Here is a 27,063-nt window from a genome sequence, read left to right on the forward strand (position 1 = left end):
GATCTTTAACTACCAGGCCCAGGGTGTGGCACTGGGCTGTGTGCTCGTGGATTTCATTTCTGCCTTTTAGTTTTTACTTCTTCTTCTTTGGAAGCAGAAATTGGGTATAAGACAATATGAGAGGTGGTCTCCTCCCTTGATGCCAGCTTCTCTGTGGAAAGTAGGTTGGAGGTGAGGAGTGGAAGGTGAAAGCTGCAAGAGTCCCGACTGGAGATGCAGGTGGCAACTGAAATGACCAGAAGAGAGCACTTGTTTGGAGGAAAAGCGGACAGGTCGACAGTCAGGATGGATGTGATGGGGGCCCTGAAGGAGAGGATGCTGTAGAGATTGACATAGCATCTCTGGTGATCCCGTCGCTCAGGAAATGCTGGTTGTTTTCCAGCTCTATTGCTCAGAAGCTCTTGGGGCAGTTTTTGGTGCATTATGAGTAGTCAGATGTGGTGCTATTATTGGGTACCTGCTGTCTGCAGGGCATTTATTCTTACCAAGTATTTATTGAGTGCCTGCTACAATGCCAGGTACTTCCCAGGATTCTGGGACTGTGACAGGGAGTAAAACAACTCCATGTTCACATGGAGCTTACATTCTAGGGGGTAGAGATCAAGAAGAAAAACAGAGTTTAGTGGGATGTTAGGAAATGATAAACACAACAGAGAAATAAGGAGGGAAGATGGTTGGGTAAATGAGGGTACAGGTGTTCAATTTTAAGTAGAATGATCAGGACCGGCCCTGCTGTGAAGGCAGCAGTTGAGCAAGGATCTGGAGCTAGTGAGGCAGTGGACATGTACAAGTCAGTGGGGAGGGCGTCTTGGCAGAGGGAGGAGTAGTAAGTGCAGAGGCCTTTGTGGGGGAGGATGACAGCTGCACAGAAGAAACAGCAGGAGGCCCATGTGGCTTTAGGACAGCAATCCTGGGCGGAAAGGCAGTAAGGGGTTAGGTTAGGAGAGAATGGAGGTGGGGGACAGGTGGAGTAGGGCCTTTTGTAGAGCTTTTTAAAAGATGATGGCTCTTACTAGAATGCTAAACACTGACTGTCCTCGAGTAGCTCAGGCCTTTGTAATGCAGAGTGGTAAATGGTATGAGGGGTGAACAGCTTAGGAGAGGTCAGGCGTGGAATGCAGGGGTGATGCTTGGCTCTGGTCTTGCTAGGCTGATGGGATGTGGGGGATGGTTTGGAAAAGGTGGGCAGTACCGTGTGCCACACTGCAGAGAGGCAGGAGCAGCAGCAGGACATGTGCAATACATTGAGGGGGATTCCTAGCATGGGTAGGGCCTAGTGGGGCACGGGAATGTGGCTGGAGACCAAGGTGGGAGAGGCAGGCCAAAACCAGATGGTAGGGACCTCCTGTCTAGGATGTGGGCTGTTTAAGTATTTTAAGCAGGGGAATGACACTCAATTTTTAAAATTTTTTTTGAGATGGAATCTCTCCCTTGTCACCCAGGCTGGAGTGCAGTGGTATGATCTCAGCTCACTGTAACCTCCACCTCCTGGGTTCAAGCAATTCTCCTGCCTCAGCCTCTCGAGTAGCTGGGATTATAGGTGCCCACCACCACGCCCGGCTAATTTTTGTATTTTTAGTATAAATGGGGTTTCACCATGTTGGGCAGGCTGGTCTTGAATGCCTGACCTCAGGTAATCTGCCTGCCTCGGCCTCCCAAAGTGCTGGGATTACAGGCATGAGCCAATGCACCCAGCCTCAATTTCTGTTTTGCTAGTGGAATAGTCATTTTGAGGCCAGGCACGGTGGCTCAGGCCTGTAATCCCAGCACTTTGGGAGACCTAAGCTGGAGAATCACTTTTGAGTTCAGGAGTTCAAGACCAGTGTGGGCAGCTTAGTGAGACCTTATCTCTACAGAAAATTAGAAAAGAAAAGGAAAAGAATGGTCATTTTGGATATAGAGGATGGGTTTTAATGAGGCTTAGAGGCAGGAAAGCCAGTTAGGAAAAGATCGATTGCTTTGGTCCAGAGGAGGTAGCGAGGATCTGGAGTGGAAAGGTAGGAGTGACGTGTGGAGGTTTAGAAAACAGAATCAACAGAGGCATGTGTGCTAAACACTCTTTATTTGTGACAGCTTTGAGTCTGCATCAGAAATGCCACTTACCCAGAATGGTGGAGTGAGGCCTCTGTAATCCAGTCCTTCATAAAAGCAGTGAAAGCACTGGCAAAAATGGTCAAAATCAACTGTAGGAACTCAAAATTAACGAAAGGTTGTGACACTCTTAGGAGCATTTATCTGTGAACAACCGTGGAACCTCTAACTCAACCTCCTCCCATTCTCCTCTCCCCAGCTCCGTCGTAACCATGGAAACCAGCTGCCTTATTACCATGGTAGCTGGGAAAGCCAGCAGCCTAGCAGCCACTGGAGGGGACACATCAAGGCCGGAGCTCCTCAGCAAGTCCCGGCTGCAGAGCATGTCACTCTTGGACCTGTCCCATTTACTGAGCTTGCCATCATATGAGCTAGCTCAGTGGGAAAATCCTGTTTCTGAAAGAGACTGTCAGTTGAGAATTCTGTGTCCAGCAAAACTATCCTTTGAAAATAGAGAAATTGGCTGGGCGCGGTGGCTCACGCCTGTAATCCCAGCACTTTGGGAGGCCAAGGTGGGTAGATCATCTGAGGTTGAGAGTTCGGGACCAGCCTGGCCAACATGGTGAAACCCCGTCTCTACTAAAAATACAAAAATTAGCCAGGCATGATGGCGCACGCCTGTAATTCCAGCTACTCAGGAGGCTGAGTCACAAGAATTGCTTGAACTTGGGAGGCGGAGGTTGCAATGAGCCAAGATTGTGCCACTGCACTACTCCAGCCTGGGCGAACAGAGCGAGATCTTGTCACACACAAAAAAAGGAAATTAAGATAGTTCCAGGTAAACAAAATAAACAGGACGACCTCCCTTATATAAAGTGGGCAGATCACTTTAGGTTGGGAGTTCGAGACCAGCCTAATCAACATGGCAAAACCCCATCTCTACTAAAAATAAAAAAATTAGCCAGGCCTAGAGGTGTGCCCTTAGGGCCCAGTTACGTGGGAGACTGAGACAGGAGGATTGTTTACCCTGGGAGTTTGAGGCCACAGTGAGCTATGATCACGCCACCGCATTCCATCCTGGGTGACAAAGCAAGACGTTGTCTCTTAAAAAAAAACTTGGAGATAAACGTGAATAAAAACACGGCATTCCAAAAATTAGACACTGCAGTGATAGCAGGGCTTGGGGAAATTTATAACTGTAAATACCTACATTAAAAAAGACAGATCTGAAATCATTAGCCTACTGTTTCACCTTAAGCCACCAGGAAAAGCACGAGTAAAACCTAAAGCAAGGAGAAGGAAGAACATAACAAAGATGAGAGCAAAGATGGTTTATTTGAAAAGATCATCAAAATTGACAAACTTAGTGAGACTGACTGAGATAAAAAGAAGACTCAGATTGCTGAAAGCAGGAATGAGAGGGGAGATTATTATTCACCTTACAGAAATAAAAATGATTGTAAGAGAATTCCATGAATAATTGTGTGACAAAATACTAGATAACTTAGTTGAAGTGGACAAATTCCTAGAAAGTCGTGACTGAAGCTAACTCAAGAACAAATAGAAAATCTGAATAGTTGGTCACTTTGGCAGCACATATGCTAAAATTGGAACAGTACAGAGATTAGCATGGCCCCTGTGTGAGAAGGACACACAGATTTGTGAAGCATTCCATTAAAGAAAACCCAAATAGACTTATAATAAGTAATTAGATTGAATTAATAATTTACAAACTTTTCACGGCCAGGCGCAGTGGCTCATGCCTGTAATCCCAGCACTTTGGGAGGCCGAGTCACTCGGATCACTTGAGGTCAAGAGTTCTAGACCAGCCTGGCCAATTTGGTGAAGCCCGTCTCTGCTAAAAATACAAAATTACCTAGGCATAGTGGTGCACGTTTGTAATCCCAGCTACTTGGGAGGCTGAGGCAGGAGAATCTCTTGAACCCAGGAGGTGGGTATTGTAGTGAGCTGAGATCGCGCCATTGTGTTCAAGCCTGGGCAACAAGAGTGAAACTCCATCTCAAAAGAAAACCCAAAAACCAAAAAACAAAAAAAAACTTGTCACAACAATAAGCTCTGGGATAGGTGGCTTCTCTAGAAAAATCCCGGTTACTGAGCTTGTCATTATTTGAGTTCTACTAAACACTTAAATAATTAATACCAGCCCTGGTTGGGTGCAGTGGCTCATGCCTGTTATCCTAGCAGTTTGAGAGGCCGATATGGGTGATCATTTGAGGTCAGGAGTTCAAGACCAGCCTGGCCAGCATGGTGAAACCCCATCTCTACTAAAAATACAAAAATTAGCTGAGTGTGGTGGCGTGCCTGTAGTCCCAGCCACTCTGGAGGCTGAGGCAGGAGAATCGCTTGAAACCGAGAGGTGGAGGTTGCAGTGAGCCAAGATTGCGTCACTGCACTCCAGCCTGGATGATGGAGTGAGACTCTATCTCAAGAAAATAATTAATACCAGTCCTTTACAAACTCTTTGGAAAAATAGGAGGGAATACTTAACCCATTCCATAAGGCCAGTGTTATGCTGAGATCAAAACTAGACAAAGACATGACAAGAAAGGAATATGGCCGGGCGCGGTGGCTCAAGCCTGTAATCCCAGCACTTTGGGAGGCCGAGACGGGTGGATCACGAGGTCAGGAGATTGAGACCATCCTGGATAACACGGTGAAACCCCGTCTCTACTAAGAAATACAAAAAACTAGCTGGGCGAGGTGGCGGGTGCCTGTAGTCCCAGCTACTCGGGAGGCTGAGGCCGGAGAATGGCGTGAACCCGGGAGGCGGAGCTTGCAGTGAGCTGAGATCCGGCCACTGCACTCCAGCCTGGGCTACAGAGCGAGACTCCGTCTCAAAAAAAAAAAAAAAAAAAAAAAAAAAAAAGAAAGGAATATTACAGACTATTATCATGAATATAGAAACAAGAATCTTCAGCCAACTGCTAGCCAGTTGAATCCAGCAACAGCATATAAAAAGGATTATACAGGCCAGGCTTGGTGGCTCACACCTGTAATCCCAGTACTTTGGGAGGCCAAGGTAGGTGGATCATGAGGTCAGGAGGTGGAGACCAGCCTGGCCAACATGGTGAAACCCCGTCTCTACTAAAAATACAAAAATTAGCTGGGCGTGGTGGCGTGTGCCTGTAGTCCCAGCTACTCGGGAGGCTGAGTCAGGAGAAGCGCTTGAACTCGGGAGGTGGAGGTTGCAGTGAGCCGAGATCATGCCACTGTACTGCAGCCTGGGTGACAGAGCGAGACTTTGTCTCAAAAAAAGAAAAAAAGGATTATATACCAGATTCAAGTGAGAATTGTCCCAGGAATGCAAGGTTGGTTTAACATCTGAAAATCAGTCAATGTAATACTTACATTAATAAAAAAAATACCTGGTTATCTCCATAGATGCAAAAAAGAACAGGATTGGAGAATTAAAACTTAATACACAAATGGTTAAGATAGTAAGGTACTAGTATAAGGACAGATACATAGATACTGAGATAACATTGAGAGTGCAGTAGTAAACATTTACATTTTTGGTGAATTGATTTTCAGCAGGAGTGCCAAGACAGTTCAGTGGTGGGGGAAAAGAATAGTCTTTTGAACAAACGGTGCTGGGATGATGGATCTACATGTAAAAGTATGTAAATGGACTCCTACCTTACACTATGCACAAGAAATAACTCCAAATGGATCATAAACCCAACTGTAAGAGCTATGAGACTTCTACTAAAAAAAAATAGTAAGTTTTTGTGACTTTGGAATTTTTTTTTTTAGGCAGAGTCTTGCTCTGTTGCCAGGCTGGAGTGCAGTGGCGTGATCTTGGTTCACTGCAACCTCCGCCTCCCAGGTTCATGCGATTCTCCTGCCTCAACCTCCTGAGTAGATGGGGCCACAGGCCAGTACCACCATGCCCAGCTGATTTTTGTGTTTTTTGTACAGATGGGGTTTCGCCATGTTGGCCAAACCCCATTTGCTTGCCTCAGCTTCCCAAAGTGCTGGGATTACAGGCATGAGCCACTGTACCCGGTCTGGAATATGATTTCCTAGGTGACAACAGATGTGCAAATGACAAAAAAAAAAAGTTGATTTGGACTTAATAACGTGTGCTACAAAATACTATTGAGAAGGTGAAATGGCAACCTGAGAATGAGAGTATATTTGAAAACCATGTACCTGATAAAGGGCTTGTTATCTAGAATATATAAAGAACTTCATGATAAGACAACTAAATTGAAAAATTGATGAAGTGTTAGGGGCCGTGGGTGCGGTGGCCACACCTGGAATCCCAGCATTTTGGGAGGCTGAGGTAGGTGGCTCACCCGAGGTCAGGTGTTCAAGACCAGCCTAGCCAACGTGATGAAACCCCGTCTCTACTAAAATATAAAAATTAACTGGGTGTGGCGGCATGCACCTGTAATCTCAGCTTCTTGGGAGGCTGAGGCACAAGAATCATTTTAACCTAGGAAGTGGATGTTGCAGTGAGCCGAAGTCATGTCACTGCATTCCAGCCTGGGCAACAGAGTGAGACTGCGTCTCAAAAAAAAAAAAAAAAAAATTGATGAAGTATTAAAATATACATTTCTTCCAAATTGATTTACGAATGTTCAGTAAACATATAAAAGCCATCAGAAAAATGCAAATCAAAATCACAATGAGATACTGCATCACACTTACCCAGATGGCTGTAATAAAAAAGATGAGGCCGGGCGCTCACAGCTGTAATTCCAGCACTTTGGGAGGCCAAGATGGGTGGATCACCTGAGCTCAGGAGTTTGAGACCAGCCTGACCAATATGGTGAAACCTCATCTGTACTAAAAGTACAAAAATTAGCTGGGCGTGGTGGCAGGCGCCTGGAATTCCAGCTACTTGGGAGGCTGAGGCAGGAGAATTGATTGAACCCGGGAGATGGAGGTTGCAGTGAGCCGAGATCGTGCCACTGCACTCCAGCTTGGGCAACAGAGGGAGACTCCATCTAAAAAACAAAATAAAAAAAATAAAAAAGATGGACAATAACAAGTGTCATCGAGGTTATGGAGAAGTTGGAACACTCATTCTTGTCTGGTGGTGATGTAGAATGGAGCTGCCCTTGGAAAACATCTTGTCAGGTGCCTGAAAATGTTAAACAGAAATTCCTATGACCAAGAATTGTATTTTTAGATATGTACCCAAGAAACAAAAATCATATGTTGATAGAAAAACTGGAACATGAAATGTTCATAGCGATATTATTCATGATAGCCAAAAAAGTGTAAGGAATCCAAAAATCCATCAAGTGATGAATTGATAACGAAATATGGTATAGCCACACAATGGAATTTTACTAAGCATTAAAAAGTAATGAAATAGGAATTAATACTACCTTGAAAACTATACTAAGTGACACAAACCAGTCACAGAAGCCCACGTGTTATTCCATTTATTTGAAATGTTTAGAAGATGTAAATCTATAGAAATTGGTAAAAAGTCCACTGCTACTTGCTAGGGTCTGGGAAGGGGTGATTGGTGAGTGAGTGGCTGACTCCCCTTGTGGGGAGGTGAAGATTTTCTGAAGTTAGATTGATGGACAACTCTGTGACTGTACAAAAAGCCATTGAATTACATGCTTTAAATGAGTGAATTGGGTGGTATGTGAATTATTTCCCAAGAAAAGATATGCCCGTTAACATTTGTCAGAGCCACACATGCATTTACCTCTGTGGCTTTGTAGCGAAATAGTTGTTAGTACTCTTTGAACCCTTTTATTCCAGTTTGCTTCTCTGAGGGTTTCTGTACTGAGTCTCGTCCCTCCTGTGCGTGAGTAAAGAGAACGAGCCGGGTGTGGTGGCTCACGCCTGTAATCCCAGCACTTTGGGAGGGCGAGGTGGGTGGATCATGAGGTCAGGAGTTCAAGACCAGCCTGACCAACATGGCGAAAGCCTGTCTCTACTAAAAATACAAAAGTTAGCTAGGCGGGTGGCGGATGGCTGTAATCCCAGCTACTTGGGAGGCTGAGGCAGGAGAGTCGCTTGAACCTGGGAGGTGGAGGTTGCAGTGAGCCAAGATCTCACCACTGCACTCCAGCCTGGGTGACAGAGCAAGACTCTGTCTCAAAAAAAAAAAAAAAAAAAAAAAAGAACTTGTGAGGTTATCCTTGGTGATGGGCACAGTAGCTTCTCGTGGCTGGACCAGTGCTTTGCTTCTTATCTCACACTTCTCATCGCAGCTCTTTCATTGATGGTACTCCTATTTGAAGAAGAGAAACTGAGGCAGATTGTGGTTAAGTTGATAGCCCAGAGTCACATAGCTAGTAAAACGTGGAGTGACATTCCAGTCTAGGCCTGCTTTCAGAGTTTGCTTGGCTGACTGCTGTGCTAACCACCTTAATAGTGATGTTAGCAATTACAGCTTCCTTCAAAAATTCTTGGGCTTGGTCAGTTTTGGGCTTTTGGGTTACTTGGTGGAATCACTTTATTTCTTCGAGGCAGAGTCTCACCTTGTTGCCTAGGCTCGAGTACAGTGATGCTGTCCTGGCTCACTGGAGCGTTGACTTCCTGTGCTCAGGTGATCCCCCCACCTCAGCCTCCCTAGTAGCTGGGACCACAGGTATGCACCACACCACACCTGTCTGATTTTTTAAAAAAATTATTTGTAGAGACCAGGTCTCCCTATGTTGCCTAGGCTGGTCTTGAGTTCCTGGGCTCAAACAGCCCTCCCACTTTGGCCTCCCAAGGTGCTGGAATTACAGGCGTGAGCCAGTGTGCCCAGTCTGAAATCAGTTTATATACAGACAAACTCTGTAGACCAAGTTTTGTTGCCCATTGCAAGGACATAAGATTTTGGTAGTTCGGTATTTTATAATAATCTGTTACAGGCTCCTTTACTATTTGTTTTGGAATTTGGGCTGTTCCCGGAATACTAATCCTCTCTGTTGATTAGTTCGGCCTATAAACAAGAAATCATTAACCAGCATGCTGTTCCTGAAGAATGACCAGGGACAATAATTCTAAAAATTCGAGAGCTTTTATCCCAGCCTGCCCCTGTAGAGTGTGTTCCTTGCTACTTCATAGAGTGCAAATTGTAACCTGCTTTTGCCGGTCGCTATGGCATGTTCAGGTTACTCATTAGCCATCAGAATTCCTAAGTCCACTGTGAATATTCCCTGGTGTAAGTACAGTGCCCTTAGTGCTGATGGTCTGGCTGCTGTTCAGACAGGAACAGTGCAGGATGGCTACGGCCAGCGTCTCTTCAACGATGATCAGACTCTTTGTGGCTGGGCTTGTTGCAGACAGGGACAGTGCAGGATGGCCACGGCCAGTGTCTCTTTTTTTTTTTTTTTTTTTTGAGACGGGGTCTTGCTCTGTTGCCCAGGCTGGAGTGCAGTGGCACCATCTCGGTTCACTGCAAGCTCCGACTCCTGAGTTCACACCATTCTCCTGCCTCAGCCTCCCGAGCAGCTGGGATTACAGGCGCCCACCACCACGCCTGGCTAATTTTTTTTTGTATTTTTAGTAGAGACGGGGTTTCACCGTGTTAGCCAGGATGGTTTCGATCTCCTGACCTCGTGATCTGCCCGCCTCGGCCTCCCAAAGCGCTAGGATTTCAGGCGTGAGCCACCGCGCCTGGCCCAGCCAGCGTCTCTTTAACGAAGATCAGACTCTGCGTGTGGCTGGGCTTGTTGCTGTGGGTCAGTTACTCTTGCTCATGCTTTACCCTTTCAGAATTCAGCTCCTCCCCTTCCCCTCAAGCTAATTTATCTAAAAAGATAAGAGTTTTTGCTCGGTCTGTTCCTGGCAAGGTGGGGTGGCTGAAGTCCTCCTGTGAAGCCCTCTGCCTTGTGGAGATCAGTGCAGTGTCCGTGGCATGAATTGGTGCCTGGCCAGGAACAGGAGCACGCTCTGCTCCTTTACAGGAGAGTTCCTGATAGACGCTGGAGTGCTCAGATTGTTACCTGCGTCCACCGCAACTGCAGGGGTGCCACACTGGTCATGCGGCGTCTACTAGAGCATTTTTGGTAAATTTAGGACATGGTGGTTGACTTGAATGTATCAGTCTTGCCTGCAGGTCATCATCCGTGATCTCAGCCGTGGTCATGCTAGATTGTCTTTCTCGTTTTTGAGACAGGCTCTCTCTCTGTTGCCCAGTCGCCCAGGCTGGGGTTCAGTGGTGTGATCTTGGCTCACTGACCCTCTGCCTCTCGGGTTCAGGTGATTCTTCCACTTCAGCTTCCCCAGTAGCTGGGATTACAGGTGCACGCCACCATGCCTGGCTAATTTTTGTGTTTTTAGTAGAGATGGGATTTCACCATGTTGCTCAGGCTGGTCTCGAACTCCTGACTTCAAGTGATCCACCCGCCTCAGCCTCCGAAAGTGCTGGGATGTGAGCCACTGCGCCTGGCCTGATTGCTTATTTATTTTTTTTTTTTTTGAGACGGAGTCTCGCTCTGTCGTCCAGGCTGGAGTGCAGTGGCCGGATCGTGGCTCACTGCAAGCTCCGCCTCCCAGGTTCACGCCATTCTCCTGCCTCAGCCTCCCGAGTAGCTGGGACCGCCACCATGCCTGGCTAGTTTTTTTGTATTTTTTAGTAGAGATGGGGTTTCACCGTGTTAGCCAGGATGGTCGCGATATCCTGACCTCGTGATCCACCCGTCTCGGCCTCCCAAAGTGCTGGGATTACAGGCGTGAGCCACCGCGCCCGGCCCTGATTGCTTATTTTTATGTGAAATTAATTTTCCTGAACTGTCAGAAGAGACATGGTCTGGGTGGCTTTTCTACTGTTGAGAGCCCTCCTCTGTTGTCTTCACACAGTGGCCTGCCTGGCAGCTGCAGTTAGAAGTCCCTGGCTGCATCCGCACGCTGTCACTGCACCTCCTCTTTTCCCTGCTTTTGCATCGTCTCTGCTCAGTAGGGGCGCTGGGCCGGGTCACTCCAGCCCTGGTTCTTGCATCACGCTCAATCCTCTGTGGACACGGGCTGCTTGGGCTCTCCTGTCCTCAGGTCTGGCCGAGATGCTTTTTTTTTTTTTTTTGAGACAGAGTCTCACTCTGTTGCCCAGACTGGAGTGCAATGATGCAATCTTGGCTCACTGCAACCCCTGACTCCTGGGTTCAAGCAATTCTCCTGCCTCAGCTTCCCAAGTAGCTGGGATTACAGACGCGTGCCACCAGGCCTAATTTTTGTATTTTTAGTAGAGATGGGGTTTTACCATGCTTTCTAGGCTGGTCTTGAACTCCCAACCTCAGGTGATCCGCCCACCTCAGCTTCCCAAAGTGCAGCCTCCCAAAGTACAGGTGTGAGCCACTGTGCCCGGCCTCTCTACGTTCTCCTGCACAGACATGATGCCGTGAGATTGTGCAGCCCTTGGTGGCTTTCCTTTTGAGGGAGCTGGAGCTCAGAGGCACAACAGAGTGAGTCAGAGGCTGGGCTTGGATTCCTACCTCGTGTGCCGGCCCCCAGGTTCACTCGTCACCACCCTCCATGCTTCTCCTCAGGGGCTGGCCTGCCCTCATTTTAAAGTGTGTGTGTATGTGTGTTATGTATGTATATTTGTGTTTCTGCGTGTGTGTGTACATGTGTGTATTTGTGTGTGTATATGTGTATTTGTGTTTATATGTATGTACGTATATGTGTAATTTGTGTTTGTGTTTATATTCATGTATATAAGTTGTATTTGTGTTTGTGTACATGTGTGTATTTTTGAGTATCCATTTGTGTTTGTAAATGTGTGTATATGTATATTTGTGTGTGGTGTGTACATTTGTGTACTTGTGTTTATTTGGTTTGTGTGTGCATTTGTGTGTATATATGTGTATTTGTGTTTGTATAAATGTGTATTCATATGTGTTTGTAAAGGTGTGTATCTGGTGTGTACGTGTATTTGTGTGTATTTGTGTATTTGTGTATGTGTATTTTGTGTGTGTACATGTGTGTGTATTTGTGTATGTGTGCATGTATTTGTGTATGTGTTTATTTGTATTTGTGTATGTGTGTGTATTTGGTGTGTATGTGTGTATTTGAGTATGTGTGTATTTGGTGTGTACGTGTGTATATGTGTGTGTATTTGTGTATGTGTGTGTATTTGTGTGTGTGTATTTGTGTATGTATGTATTTGTGTGTGTGTGTATTTGGTGTGTCCGTGTGTGTTTGTATGTGTGTGTATTTGTGTATGTGTGTATTGTGTGTGTGTATTTGTATTTGTGTATGTGTGTATTTGGTGTGTGTGTGTGTGTATGTGTGTATTTGTGTATTTGGTGTGTACGTGTGTGTGTGTATTTGTATGTGTGTATTTGGTGTGTACGTGTGTGTATGTGTGTGTATTTGTGTATGTGTGTGTATTTGTGTGTGTGTATTTGTGTATGTGTGTGTGTGTGTGTATTTGGTGTGTCCGTGTGTGTATGTGTGTATTTGTGTATGTGTGTATTGTGTGTGTGTGTATTTGTGTGTATTTGTGTATGTGTGTATTTGGTGTGTATGTGTGTGTATGTGTGTATTTGTGTATTTGGTGTGTACGTGTATGTGTATTTGTATGTATGTGTGTATTTGGTGTGTACGTGTGTGTATGTGTGTGTGTGTATTTGTGTATTTTGTGTGTACGTGTATGTGTGTATTTGTGTGTGTACGTGTGTGTGTATTTGTGTGTGTGTACGTGTGTGTATGTGTATTTGTGTATGTATTTGTGTATGTGTGTATTTGTGTATGTGTGTATTGTGTATGTGTGTGTATTTGTGTATGTGTGTATTTGGTGTGTGTGTGTGTATGTGTATTTGTGTATGTGTGTGTATTTGTGTGTGTGTGTGTTTCTGTATGTATGTATTTGTGTGTGTGTGTATGTATTTGATGTGTCCGTGTGTGTGTTTGTATGTGTGTATTTGTGTATGTGTGTATTGTGTGTGTGTGTATTTGTGTGTATTTGTGTATGTGTGTATTTGGTGTGTGTGTGTGTATGTGTGTATTTGTGTATTTGGTGTGTACGTGTGTGTATGTGTATTTGTATGTATGTGTGTATTTGGTGTGTACGTGTGTGTGTATTTGTATTTGGTGTGTACGTGTGTGTATGTGTATTTGTATGTATGTGTGTATTTGGTGTGTACGTGTATGTGTGTATTTGTGTGTGTGTACGTGTGTGTATGTGTATTTGTGTATGTATTTGTGTGTACGTGTGTGTATGTGTATTTGTGTATGTGTGTATTTGTGTGTGTGTACGTGTGTATGTGTATTTGTGTATGTGTGTATTTGTGTATGTGTGTGTATTTGTGTATGTGTGTGTATTTGTGTATGTGTGTATTTGGTGTGTACGTGTGTGTGTGTGTGTGTGTTGAAAATTGGGCAATTAAAGCTGTGGATGAGAAGCTGTGACTTGTCTGTGTGTTTGTTCCTCAGAGGAGACGGGTTTAACGGCCTGTGTCTCCTGCCGGTTACCTCTGTAACTCTAAATTACGTGCTCTTCGTTTCTGATTTCACAACCTTACGTAAAATCTGTAGATTCCGCTTAGGAAAGTTGATTTAGCTCATGTAGTATTACTTTCTCTTTCTCCTGCCCCCAGGTTTTTATTATTTCTGCTTTGGATCTGAGCTCTGTTGATTCTGGACAACATAAGTTCCCCCTCAGAGTGGTTTCTTTCCCTGGTGTTTGGGTGGGTAAAGTAGAGGGCACATGACAGGGAGAGAGCACAAGGTCCCCAGTTGCAGACTTAATAGCACAGATCTGTGTACACCTTTGTGAGAAGCACACATGTGCACACACAGTGAGTGGCGCACACACACGTGCACACACGGTGGCATGCACACGTGAGGCACACGCACACTGGCACACTGCACCCAGTGCAGAGTGCTTCACTCATGCGCAGTCCCAGCCGTGTGAAGCCTCCTGCAGGCTTTGTGTGGCAGAAGCTCCCAAGACACTGTTTTCATGACTTTCAGCCAAGTTCAAAAAACCTGCCATCCTGGGGGGCGTCAGGCTGCCAGCATCCTCCTGTGCCTGCTGCCCTGCTTTCTTGCGGAGCCATCCGCTGGTCAGCCATCATACAGAGAGGAGTGGGGATGCTGAGACTGGGCAGCCTGCCCAGGGGTCACTGCCGTGAGCAGCTTTCAGGGCTGGGAATAGACGGGGACAGGAGGTTTGGGTGTGTCTGTGTCTTGTTGAAGGTCCTCTGAGGGCAGAAGCTGGTGTGTTCCCAGCACCTGGGGCAGTGCTGGGTGGGGGAGCCGCCTCATAGGCACTTGATTTTCCTGTTCTGACCACCTGTCCATCTGGAGTTTTCTAGGGCAGGACTGGCTCAAAGGAGTGTTTGTTCAATTCAGGAAACGTTCAGCCTTATTTGTTAGCAAATGTGTGGTAAAAGACAAACGGTGTTCTGGAGGAGGGAGCTTGTCTTGTGGGGGAGGCAAGATAAGTTTTGGAAGCAGCAGTGGTTGCGTTAGGCCCCGTGACTGCGTAGGGCAGGGGTGAACTCCTTGTCCTCTGATCTGTGCGCACCAGGCCTGGCGGGGCCGCTTGTGCCATGTTCTGATACGGATGGGTTGCTGCGGAGGCCTTTTACTTCAGCCAGAGATCCTTAAACCAAAGACTCACTTGAGAAGGTTTTGTAAATAGTCAGATTTATTGTTGCTTTAAAAAAGTGACTTAGGCCGGGCGCGGTGGCTCAAGCCTGTAATCCCAGCACTTTGGGAGGCCGAGACAGGTGGATCACGAGGTCAGGAGATCGAGACCATCCTGGCTAACACGGTGAAACCCCGTCTCTACTAAAAAATACAAAAAAATAGCCGGGCGAGGTGGCGGGCGCCTGTAGTCCCAGCTACTTGGGAGGCTGAGGCAGGAGAATGGCGTGGACCCGGGAGGCGGAACTTGCAGTGAGCTGAGATCCGGCCACTGCACTCCAGCCTGGACGACAGAGCGAGACTCCGTCTCAAAAAAAAAAAAATAAAAAAAAATAAAAAAGTGACTTAGGGCCAGGTGCAGTGGCTCACACCTGTAATCCCATCACTTTAGGAGGCCGAGGTGAGAGGACTGCTTGAGCTCAGGAGTTCGAGACCAGCCCAAATACCACAGTGAGAACTTGTCTCTGTTTTTTCTTTTTTCTTTTTTTTCTTTTTTGGGACGGAATCTTGCTGTGTCACCTCGGCTCACTGCAACTTCTGCCTCCCAGGTTCAAGTGATTCTCCTGCCTCAGCCTCCCAAGTAGCTGGGACTACAGGCATCTGCCACCACACCTGGCTAATTTTTGTATTTTCAGTAGAGACAGGGTTTCACCACGTTGGCCAGCTAGTCTCAGACTCCTGACCTCAGGCGATCCACCTGCCTCGGATGAGGCACCTCCGCTCCTGGCCATATTTTTAATTTTTTAAAAAATAAAAAATAAGAATGAAAAGTGACTTAAATGTACACAAACTTTGTTTTTGCACACAACTCACCTTACCCTGTGTGATGAATAATTGTATTTTGACAGTGCTTGTTAAACGTGTGTCCCTATTAAGATCACTTTGTACTCTTTAAGCCTTAGTTTTCACGGCTGGTCCAGGTAGAGTTTAACTACACGTGGTCTCGTCTCTCTCCCATGCCTGGCTTGTGACGTACATGCAAGTATTTGTTGAGCAAGGGCCATTTAGCAATAGATTTAGCATGTACTGAAAGTTTGATTGTCGCATGTCTAATGTGCATTTTCCCTCTTTTGCACAATGGAGAATTCCCAAATTTCATGGGTGTGAGCTGAGAAAAGACTTTAAGCTATTATTCCTCTGCTGTCCCACTACAACACAGAAGACTTCTGTGACCCCAAAATATGTGGGGATTTCTCCCCATCAGCAAACAAGCAATCCGTTCTGCAGTGGGCACCAGCTGGGTGTCCTCCAACTCGATTCTGACACCGTCTACCTGGAGGTAGTGTCAGACCCCACAGGGCAGTCCCAGGACTGCCTCCTACTTCTCATGTTAGCCTAGCCTCAAGCCTCAGGTTGTGACCTGCGCTCCTGCACGACAGACTGTGAATGGACATCTCATGACCCCCTCTTTGGATTCAATTAGTTTGCTAGAGTGGCTCACAGAACTCAGGGAAACACGTTTATTTGATCATAAAGGCTAGTACGAAGGGTGCAGGTGAAGTGATGCGTAGGGCGTGGTTCTGGGGCATGGCTGCTCCATGTCCCTCCAGGGATCCCCATGTGTTCAGTTATCTGGACGCTCCCCAAACCCTGTCCGCCTGGGCCTTTTGTGGAGACTTCATTGGATAGACATGATTGACAGCAGTGTACAAATGGGACTGGACCAAAAGGGTGTGATCTAAACCCAGCAGAGCCTGTCTGTGCAGATTCTTCCTGGCCTCTCTGTGTAGCATTCCTCCCCCGGGGTGTGGGGCAGGGCCCCTTGAGAAATGGGGGTCTTGTGACCCACAGTCAGACAAGGTAGGTCAGAGAATTTATTTGTGGCCAGCTCCAAGACAGAAAGGTGGGGGGTGTTAGAGTCCCTTGCTAGTCTCAGGGCCTGCCTTGGGGAAAAATACCAAGAGCTATGAGAGTTGTTAGCCAGGAACTGTGGACAGACCCAGCGTGTCCATATAATATCACCAGAAACTGTGGACAGAACCAGCATGTCCATATAATATCACCAGAAACTGTGGACAGAACCAACATATCACCAGGAACTGTGGACAGACCCAGCATGTCCGTATAATATCACAGTAAGAGCTGTGAGAGTTGTGAGCTAGGAACTGTGGACAGACCCAGCATGTCCGTTTAATATCACAGTAAGAGCTGTGAGAGTTGTGAGCCAGGAACTGTGGACAGAACCAGCATGTCCGTATAATATCACCAGGAACTGTGGACAGACCCAGCATGTCCGTATAATATCACAGTCGTATATTATCAAAGTGGACTTACCAGATTTTGTAGGAAAACCCTCGTGTTCCTACAAACCACTGTTTGCCCTGCAGCGCAGACCTACTCCCTGTATCGTAATCCCTCCTAGCTTCATCTGCTTTCCTTATGTGGTACATGGTGATTAAATAGGTGTGCGACTTCTTGATCAGTAACAGTCTTCTACCAGACTGTGTCTTCCATGAGGGTAACAGAGACCATGACTGTTTTTGCTCATCCTTGTGCCTTGGTGCCCAGCACAGTGTGTGGACAGTTGTAGGTGTTCAGTGGATATTTATGGAACAGATGCATCAGTCTGTCTTTAAGATTCCCTCTAGCTGTGCACTGAGTCGCCTCCGTGGCTCCACCCCAGTTCGTATGCTGAAGCCCCAACCCCAGTGTGACTGGATTTGGAGATAGGGCTTTCAGGAGGCAGTTAAGGTTAAATGAAGTCATAGGGGTGGGATCCTAATCCTGTAGGGTTGGTGGCCTTATAAGAGGAAGAGAGAGCGTGCTCGCTTCATAAGCATGCCTCAAAGAAAGGCCACGTGAGCACATAGAAGGTGGCTGTCTGCAAGCCAGGAAGAGAGCCCTCACCAGAAACCACCCTGCTGGTGCACTGACCACAGCCTTCCAGCCTCCAGGACTGTGAGATGAACTGTTTCAGCCACCCAGCCTGGGGTGTTTTGTCATGGCAGCCAGAGCGGACTAAGGTACCTGTAACTAAGTAAGAGACATGAAACTAAGTAAGAGACTAAGTAAGAGACATGAAATTGAAATGTGTCAATTCAGGTATTTTGATTGCTGTTGGGGATGGATAAGCCAAAAAGAAAGACTATTTTAAATGACTAGATTTTGTAACAGATAGGTTGTAATATCTATCAACAGATAGACCGAGTAGATCAGTCTTTCCTGCTTTGGACAGAAGCTAGCCTTTGGGCCTGTTGGTAGGAGCACTCCTAATGTTATTAATGATATTAGTACCTAACCGTATTTGTTGAGGACTTTTCTTGTAGGAATGCTCATCCCATCATGAGGGCCCACCTCATGACCCCATCTAAACCCAGTCACCTTCCAAAGATTCCATCTTCAGATACCATGACATTGGGTTTAGGGCTTCAACATGCGAATTTTGGGGGGACAGAAACATTCAGTCCATACGGCAGAGGAGGCAGGCTGATGGGCCCAGCCTTTATTTTAACGGGCACATCTGAGCTGAGTCTTGAAGGATGCGTGTTGCAGAGGCTGCATCTGTTTTGCAACTGCAGTTGATCCAGGAGGAAACTGTGGAGGTGAATTTATAAAAGAAAATTGGAAGCCTATGGTGGTAAAATTGTGTACTTTGGGCAGTAAAAGTTGATTTTAGGAGTAAACCGCGGTATTATTAGTGGATGACGATTCATGATGGCAAACGTCCGGCAGGTATTTGAGTTCTGAGCTTGGTAAAAAGGTGGAGTTAGAAATGGTGCTGTGGAGCACCCCTGGGTGTACGGCGGCCGGCCAGGCGGTTCAGGACGTGCTCCTTCGCTGTCCTGACCCAGGTGCTCCCCTCGGCTGGGTCCCGACCCCAGCCCTGCTGCAGCCCCTTCCTGCCGGCTCTGGGTTGGAGGCAGGTGTCTGCTTTGGCTTTTCTCCTGCCTTGAAGTGGGGCCTCAACCCATTCGTGAGTTCTGAGTGTCAGTCTTATCAGGGGAATGGTGTTTCTTTAGAAATCAGTTAAAATAAAAATGCCTTTTTGTTCTTTTTTTTAGGCAAAAGTAAAGAAGCAGAAATAAAAAGGATAAACAAGGAACTGGCAAATATCAGATCAAAATTTAAAGGTAAGTATGTTTAACCATTTCCAGGAAATGTCCTGTTGTAAATTTTCTGTAATAAGAACCCAGTCTTTTAATACTGTCTTCTTTTCCCCCACACTGAAGTGAAGTTCTCAGTTTCTACAGTTTCTATCAGGGCTCTGTCAGAATTAGGAAATGGCACGTGTGCAGCTGGTTAGGTGCGGCGGCCCCTCCTGGTGTCTGGTCTTTTCCTGGAGCTGGAACAGCACCGGTCCGGTCCCCGGCTGCATGTCACAGTGTTAGCCACCAGGCCAGTGTGCTGGGGGTTCAGAGGACAAACACCAAGTATGGGAAGCGCTCTGCGCAAGGCGCCACCAAACGTTTCCTGCTGACGGTCAACAGGGACCTGACCCGCTCTCAGCAGACTACCTCTCTGTGAGCCAGTGTGCGGGCTGAGTGCCTTCCCTGAATATCCTTACTTTGAAGAATTGTGAAGTATAGACTTAGTTTTCAGCCCTTAGGACATTTGTGAAAGCCCAGTTAATCCTTCAAGCCTTAGTTTTCCAGTTAATGTTTACAGATTTGCGATCTGGCTCACCTCCCTTTGCATACCTTAGCCACAGTGTAGCTGAAATTGCTCAGGCACAGTGAATCAGGGAGAGGGCTGAGCCTGACCCCTGTAGAACTGGAGGGACAGGCAGAACACAGCTTGGGGACTCCTGGAGTTTCATGGGATGGGTGCTTTTGAGGGCTTGAGAATGGAGAATGGATATCCAGTAGTTTCTTTTTTCTTTTTTGAGATGGAGTCTTGCTGTGTCGCCCAGTGTGGAGTGCAGTGGCACGATCTTGGCTCACCTCAACCTCTGTCTTCCAGGTTCAAGCGATTCTCCTGCCTCAGCCTTCCAAGTAGCTGGGATTACTGGTGTGTGGCACCACACACCTGTAATTTTATTTAGTAGAGACAGGGTTTCTCCATATTGGCCAGGCTGGTCTTGAACTCCCGACCTCAAGTGATCTGCGCACCTTGCCCTCCCAAAGTGCTGGGATTACAGGCGTGAGACACTACTGTGCCTGGCCTGGCTGATTTTTGTACTTCTAGTAGAGATGGGGTTTCTCCATGTTGGTCAAGCTGATCTTGAACTCCTGACCTCAAGTGATCTACCTGTCTCTGCCTCCCAAAGCGCTGGGATTACAGGAGTGAGCCACTGTGCCTGGCCTGGCTGATTTTTGTACTTTTAGTAGAGACGGGGTTTCTCTGTGTTGGTCAGGCTGGTCTCGAATTCCTGACCTCAGATGATTCGCCCGCTTTGGCCTCCCAAAGTGCTGGGATTTCAGGCATGAGCCACCATGCCTGGTGTGCACATTGTTACATTGTTCTCAAATGTAAAATGGGGAAACCAGTGATCTCAAATTGGGTTCTCCAGGATGCGGACTCTGAAATGGGCTGTGTACAGAAGATTTATTGGAGAGTGACACCAGTGAAAAGTAAAGGGCAGAAGCAGAAGGAGATGTGGGTCTGACAGAGTCGCCACCACCTGCCCATCAGGGAGCTCGGGAGCCCAGATTGCCAGCTGGAGGCGGTGGCACTGGGTTGAAAGGGCTGCACCCTGGCACCCTCTCGCTCAGCCGTGGCTCTCCGCGTGGAGAGCCTGATCCTGACAAAGCCAGCCCCTGCCAGCTGGCCTTTACTCTTGGCACCACTGGGCCTTCATTGAACGGGATCTGTGTCTGCTCATTGTGAGGAAATGAGGAAATACATAGAAATTGCTTGAAAAGAAACCAGCGCCCAGCCAATGTTAATCCATTTTGTTTTTGTGAAAAGGGTTCATGGCCTTTAGAATGCTAAAGATTAAATTTAAATGGGAGATTTTTATAGGTTTCAGAATAATAATCTAATTTGTTGAGGTATAACTTTAAAGACTTTGTTAGGCTGTTAAATTTACAAACTCTCTGGCCAGGTGTGGTGGCTTCACGCCTGTAATCCCAGCATTTTGGGAGGCTGAGGCGGGTGGATCACTTGAGGTCAGGAGTTCAAAACCAGCCTGACCAACATGGTAAAACCCCATCTCTGCTAAAAATACAAAAAAATTTAGCTGGTCATGGTGGCATGTGCCTGTAATCCCAGCTACTCCTGAGGCAGGAGAATTGCTTGAATGCGGGAGGAGGAGGTTGCAGTGAGCTGAGATCGCACCGTTGCACTCCAGCCTGGGTTACAAAAGCAAAACTCCGTCTCAAAAAAAAAAAAAAAAAAAAAGGGAGCCGAGCATGGGCTCACGCCTGTAATCCTAGCACTTTAGGAGGCCGAGGTGGGTGGGTCGCTTGAGGTCGGGAGTTCAAGACCAGCCTGGCCAACATGGTGAAACTCCATCTTTACTAAAGATACAAAGGTTAGCTGGGTGTGGTGGCGCATGCCTATAGTCCCAGCTACTTGGGAGGCTGAGGCAGGAGAATCGCTTGAACTGGTGAGGCGGAGGTTGCAGTGAGCCGAGATTGTGCCACTGCACTCCAGCCTGGGAGACAGAGCAAGGCTCTGTCTCAAAAAAGAGAAATTTTTTTTTACAAACTCTGCATAAATATTTTGGGACTAAAGGAGACTTCATGCCTATCTGGCTGTCCTAGATAGGAAAGGTGGCCCCTCCTACACAGTGACATGTTGCCTTTTGTTGAGCGTGCGCGTACCCTGGGTGGTGACAGCAGACACAGAAGAAAATCTACTCCTTGTCCGTAAGAAATGGGCTGACTGAGGCCTGCCCTGCCAGCTGTGGGTAGATGGGGTGACTTAGAACTGTGCTCTCCAATTTAGCAAGAGAGTCTCAGTCACACTCCTAGGTCTAAATGTTCCGGCAGCCTCATTGGAAAAAAGTAAAAAGGAGCAAATGAAATTAATCATATATTTTATTTAGTTCAGTATATCTAAAATGTTGTTGTAATCAATTGAAAAAAACTGGCCGTCATGGTGGCTCACACCTGTAATCCCAGCCCTTTGGGAGGCCGAGGTGGCTGGATCACTTGAGGTCAGGAGTTTGAGACCAGCCTGACCAACATGGCGAAACCCCATGTCTATTAAAAATACAGGACTTAGCCGGGCGTGGTGGCGGGCGCGTGTAATCCCAGCTACTCGGGAGGCTGAGGCAGGAGAATTGCTTGAACCCGGGAGGCAGAGGTTGCAGCGAGCCGAGATCGTGCCAATGCACTCCAACCTGGGTGACAAAGTGAGACCCCGTCCCAGAAAAAAAAAATTAAAAAAACAAGGTACCGAGTTGTTTTACACCAGGTCTTTGAGGTCTGGTTGTGTGTGTCACACTAGAGTGTGTCTCAGAGTTATTTCACACCAAGTCTCTGAGGTCTGGTTGTGTGTGTCACACTTAGAGTGCGTCTCAGAGTTATTTCACACCAGGTCTTTGAGGTCTGGTTGTGTGTGTCACACTTAGAGTGCGTCTCAGAGTTATTTCACACCAGGTCTCTGAGGTCTGGTTGTGTGTGTCACACTAGAGTGCGTCTCAGAGTTATTTCACACCAGGTCTCTGAGGTCTGGTTGTGTGTGTCACACTTAGAGTGCGTCTCAGAGTTATTTCACACCAGGTCTCTGAGGTCTGGTTGTGTGTGTCACACTAGAGTGCGTCTCAGAGTTATTTTACACGAGATCTTTGAGGTCTGGTTGTGTGTGTCACACTTAGAGTGCGTCTCAGAGTTATTTTACATGAGGTCTTTGAGGTCTGGTTGTGTGTGTCACACTAGAGTGCGTCTCAGAGTTATTTCACACCAGGTCTCTGAGGTCTGGTTGTGTGTGTCACACTTAGAGTGCGTCTCAGAGTTATTTTACACCAGGTCTCTGAGGTTTGGTTACACCAGGTCTTTGAGGTCTGGTTACACCAGGTCTCTGAGGTCTGGTTGTGTGTGTCACACTAGAGTGCGTCTCACTTCGGACTGGCTGTTTCACTTGCTTACTAGCTGCGTGTGGCATGAGGCCGCTGCGTGAGCACTGCTGATTCAGACCAACCCTTCTGCTGAAAACAATTGATCGATTGATTGAGCTGTTGATTTATTGAGACAAGATCTTGCTCTGTTGACCAGGCTGCCCAGTGCAATCACGGCTCACTGCAGCCTCAACACCCTGGGCTCAAGTCATCCTTCCACCTCAGCCTCCCAAGTAGCTGGGACACAGGCGCCACCACCATGCCTGGCTAACACGTAAAAAAAGTTTTGTAGAGATGAGGTCTTGCCATGTTACCTAGGCTGGTTTCAAACTTATGGGCTCAAGCGATCGGTCTGCCTTGGCCTCCCAAAGTGCTGGGATTATAGGCATGAGCCACTGAGCCTGGCCCCTAGGAGTGTGGGTCCACTCGTGGGTGGAGGTGAGAGGCTATCAAACACCCGAAGTGTATAGAGCGGCCCCCACAACAGAGGTGTCGGCCAGGGTGTCCGTAGTGCCAGGGCTGAGGAGCCTTGTCTAGAGGGATGATAGTCAAAGACTGGAGACCGCCTTCCACAGTGAACTGAAGGCCTCACCCAGAGGTAATACCCACAGGGCAGAGTGAACTGTCAGCGAGCCAGTCCTCTTCCAGACTTGCAGCCAGGGTCTTGACATGGGGATGTTGTACATAACCTCAAAATGTTGGGAAAGTTACAACTAGGGAAAGAATCGATACCCAACAAAAATACCTTTTAAGAATGAAGCTAAAAAATACCTGCTGAAGACAGAAATGGAAAGAATTTTCTACCAGAAGGACTATGCTAAAGGAAATTCCAAAGGAAATAATCCCAGATGGAAGTGTGGAGATGGAAAGCATGGAATGGGCAGGACAGCGGGAGATGTGTAGGTCACTCCAGTGCATTGTGTCTCGTGGTCATGTCTGTCTGTGGAGTTTCTTCAGTAGTGCCGTGAACTTCAGAGAGTTGAATCCGTATTTGTTTGCCATGAAGAAAACTGTAGGCCCAGATGGCTTCCCTGTGATCTTTATCCTTTAATGAGGGTTGTTAGGTGTGACCATCTGATGTGTGGCCTAAGGTGTGTGGACAGAAGTGTTCCTGTCAGTCCCAACCTCAGCTTTAAGGGAGTCTCCCCTCTGGGCTCTTCCTACCTCCGCTATGACAAGAACGTGCTTTGGGTGGCGTGGGCCCAGAGCACAGCCATGGACAGCAGGCCCGGCCAGATCTGACGGTGTCTTGACGGTGGCCTGTAGATGCGTGGGCAGGAAATCAGTGCTTACGTGCACCTGCCATGCTTGCAGGAGCCCAGGGGAGTTCCTGGGATGTTCACGGGTGTGGCTTTGTTCACGTCTTTGAGCCTTTAGAAAACAACTGTTGTGTTCTCACACTCTACAGTAGAGACTGGTAGTTTCTTTTTTTTTTTTTTTTGAGACAGAGTCTCGCCCTGTCACCCAGGCTGGAGTGCAGTGGCCGGATCTCAGCTCACTGCAAGCTCCGCCTCCCGGGTTCGGGCCATTCTCCTGTCTCAGCCTCCTGAGTAGCTGGGACTACAGGCGCCCGCCACCTCGCCCGGCTAGTTTTTTGTATTTTTTAGTAGAGATGGGGTTTCACCGTGTTAGCCAGGATGGTCTCGATCTCCTGACCTAGTGATCTGCCCGTCTCGGCCTCCCAAAGTGCTGGGATTACAGGCTTGAGCCACCGCGCCCGGCCGGTAGTTTCTTTTTTAAAGAGACAGGGTCTTGTTCTGTTGCCCAGGCTGGAGTGCTGTGGCATGATCCTAACTCAGTGCAGCCTTGACTTCCTGGGCTCAGGTGATCCTGCTGCCTCCACCTTCCGAGTGGCTAGGACTACAGGTGTGCACCACCATGCCCAGCGAAATTTAAAACTTGTCGTAGAGATGGGGTCTCGCTATGTTTCCCATGCTGATCACGAATTCACGGCCGCAGGTGAACTCACCCACCTCGAGTGAATCCTCCCAAAAATGGTGGGATTACAGGCGAGAGCCACTGCACCTGGCTGGTCATTTCTTGTTATCGATCGTCTCCAGGAGTTTCCCAGGTAGTGCACATTAATTTGCTAACTAGGCCGGGCGCGGTGGCTCATGCCTATAATCTTAGCACTTTGGGAGGCCGAGCCAGGCAGATCACTTAAGCTCAGGAGTTCAAGACCAGCCTGGGCAACATGGTGAAACCCTAAAAATCTCTACTAAAAGTACAAAAATTAGCCGTGTGTGGTGGCACATGCCTGTGGTCCCAGCTACTCGGGAGACTGAGATGGGAGGATCACTTGAGCCCAGGAGGTTGAGGCCACAGTGAGCTGTGGTCACGCCACTGCACTCCAGCCTGGGTGGCAGAGCGAGACCTTGTCTCAAGACAAAACACTTTAGTTTTTCTTTCAGTTGGGCAGCCTGTTGTTCATTTTACCATTAGTTTGCTTGATTATTAATTCATTGATGTAAAAGGCAAAAACTGAGCAACTGCCTTGTACCACACACTGTTGTTGGGGCTGGTGTGCATTGGTGAGGAAGTGGAAGGAGTCCCCACCCTGCCTCCGAGGGTGTGAGCCCCATGCAGGCTGTGGGGGTTGGAGACAGTGGAGCCAGCAGTGCCTCTGGCTGGTGACCAGATGGCTGGTGACCAGTCAGGTCTCTGTCCCTTTTCCCAACTTTCAGGTCAAGAGAAAGCCTTGAGGTTCTGGTTCCTGACTCACTCTCCAGTTTATCTTACTTGACTTGATATTTTGTTATAAAAAAATACCAGGCCAGGTGCGGTGGCTCATGCCTGTAATCCCAGCACTTTAGGAGGCTGAGGTGGGCAGATCACCAGGTTAGGAGTTTGAGACCAGCCTGGCCAACATGTTGAAACCCTGTCTCTACTAAAAATACAAAAATTAGCCGGGTGTGGTGGTGCGTGCCTGTAATCCCAGCCACTCGGGAGGCAGAGGCACGAGAATCGCTTGAACCTGGGAGGCGGAGGTTGCAGTGAGCCAAGATTGCGCCACTGCACTCCAGCCTGGGTGACAGAGTGAGACTGTCTCAAAAAAAAAAAAAAAAAAAAACCAAAAAACAAAACAAGAGGCAGGTTTCAGTCATTCTGAGGTAGACATTTTGTCACATTTTATCATCTATGAAAGATGGTGCTTCTGAACCTGTGTTGTGACCTTATGTTGCCCCAGACCCGACGCTCTGTGTCTGCTGTGCTGTTTCATTTTTGTAATAACCTGCCGAGGAAGTTGGGCTCAGAGAGGTTAAGGGATATGTCTGAGACCACAAGACAAGCAAGTGGCTGCATCTTTCAGACTGGAGCCCAAACTTAATCGTGATCGTTTTACGGTTTAGGATGAGGTTTCCCAGCCATTCTCTCTGATCTGCACAAACCAAGGAGACAGGTATTACTGTTATCCTCCTCCTTTGATAGCTCAGAATGTTGAAGTTCAACTCAACATTTTAAAATTGCTAGAATAAAAAAGTAACTCTAGCCCAGTACTGAAACTAGCATTTTGAAGACTGTATCAGTCTGGGTCCTTTCAGGAGGGATAAACTTCACAGTAGGCACCTGTCAGGGGAGCTGGCGGGCTCACCTGCTCCACCGAGATGGGTGAGGGTGTGGAGTGAGCATTGCTGCTTGTTTCCTGTGGCCCTGGGTTAAGCCAGGAGTCCACGTGCTGCCACGTGAGCAGCGGGACTGAGCACTGTGGCTTTCTCCTCGCGCTGGTGACTTGCGTCGCCCCTCCTCACGATGCTTATGCATCGGGTGGTGTGCCCAGGAGAGTGCTCTCTGACATCCCTGGGGGACCCAGAGGTGATCCTGCATCGCCCTCACTGTCCAGTGGGCTCAGCTTGTAAAGATGGGCCTAAGTTTCCCAGCACCTGGGAGCTCTAGAGCAGCTCTTTGTCTGGGGTCCTGCAGGAGCAGAGCCTGGTCAGCTCTTCTGGGAGAGAGCCTGTCTCCACCTCTGTCCCTGTCTCCGTCCCCGTCCCCGTCCCCGTCCCACAAAACTCAGCCCAGTCGGGCTGTTGGTCCTCCCCGTCAGTTATTTTTTTCCTTTGAGAGGTGCTTTGAGTGAGTAACAGGGAAGTCTCCGGAGGGAGAAGGAGGTCAAGCAGTATTTTTGGCTGTGGTTGTCCAAGGCGGCTTCCAGCGGGTGATGGAATCTGGGCTGGGTAGGAGACACGGTGCTGGGGCTTCCCAGTGGAGGACCTCTGCTGCGAAGCCCGTGCTCAGCTGTGTGTGCTCTCCTGCACAAACAGGGCACGGAGAACGTGTCTGCTGGGACCCCTTGGGCACAGCAAGCAGGTAAGTGGGTCGGGGCAGGGGAGGGAGGAACGAACTTCATGGACGGGAGGCTGGAACCGGGTTGGGTCTGCTTTTATTTATATCGTCTGGTCTGTTAAATGATGTTAATTTGCTACTGACAAGGAACGGGCTTCTCATGAGCTCCTCGGAGTCCAGCGTCCAGCTGACTGGCTGATGGGCGATGCACCGTTCCCCAGGAAAGTGGCTGG

General features: G+C 47.8%; 1 protein-coding gene and 1 pseudogene across 4 annotated transcripts in view; both read left to right on the top strand.

Moving 5' to 3' along the window:
* The window catches only part of AP2A2 (adaptor related protein complex 2 subunit alpha 2), an 87,770-nt gene that overhangs the window by 15,829 nt on the left and 44,878 nt on the right, over positions 1 to 27,063 (top strand). For all 4 annotated transcript variants that reach the window (XR_012422883.1, XR_012422884.1, XM_045372414.3 and 1 more), the window contains exon 2: positions 18,606 to 18,674. Coding sequence is in view for 2 of the 4 variants with exons in the window: in XM_045372414.3 (XP_045228349.1) it covers positions 18,606 to 18,674 (69 nt within the window). In the remaining 2 variants the exon portion in view is untranslated. The remainder of the gene's footprint in view (positions 1 to 18,605; positions 18,675 to 27,063) is intronic.
* Positions 3,612 to 3,712, top strand: LOC135967290 (U6 spliceosomal RNA; annotated as a pseudogene).

The sequence above is a fragment of the Macaca fascicularis genome, chromosome 14 (genome assembly GCF_037993035.2).
Source record: "Macaca fascicularis isolate 582-1 chromosome 14, T2T-MFA8v1.1".
NCBI classification, from domain to species: domain Eukaryota; kingdom Metazoa; phylum Chordata; class Mammalia; order Primates; family Cercopithecidae; genus Macaca; species Macaca fascicularis.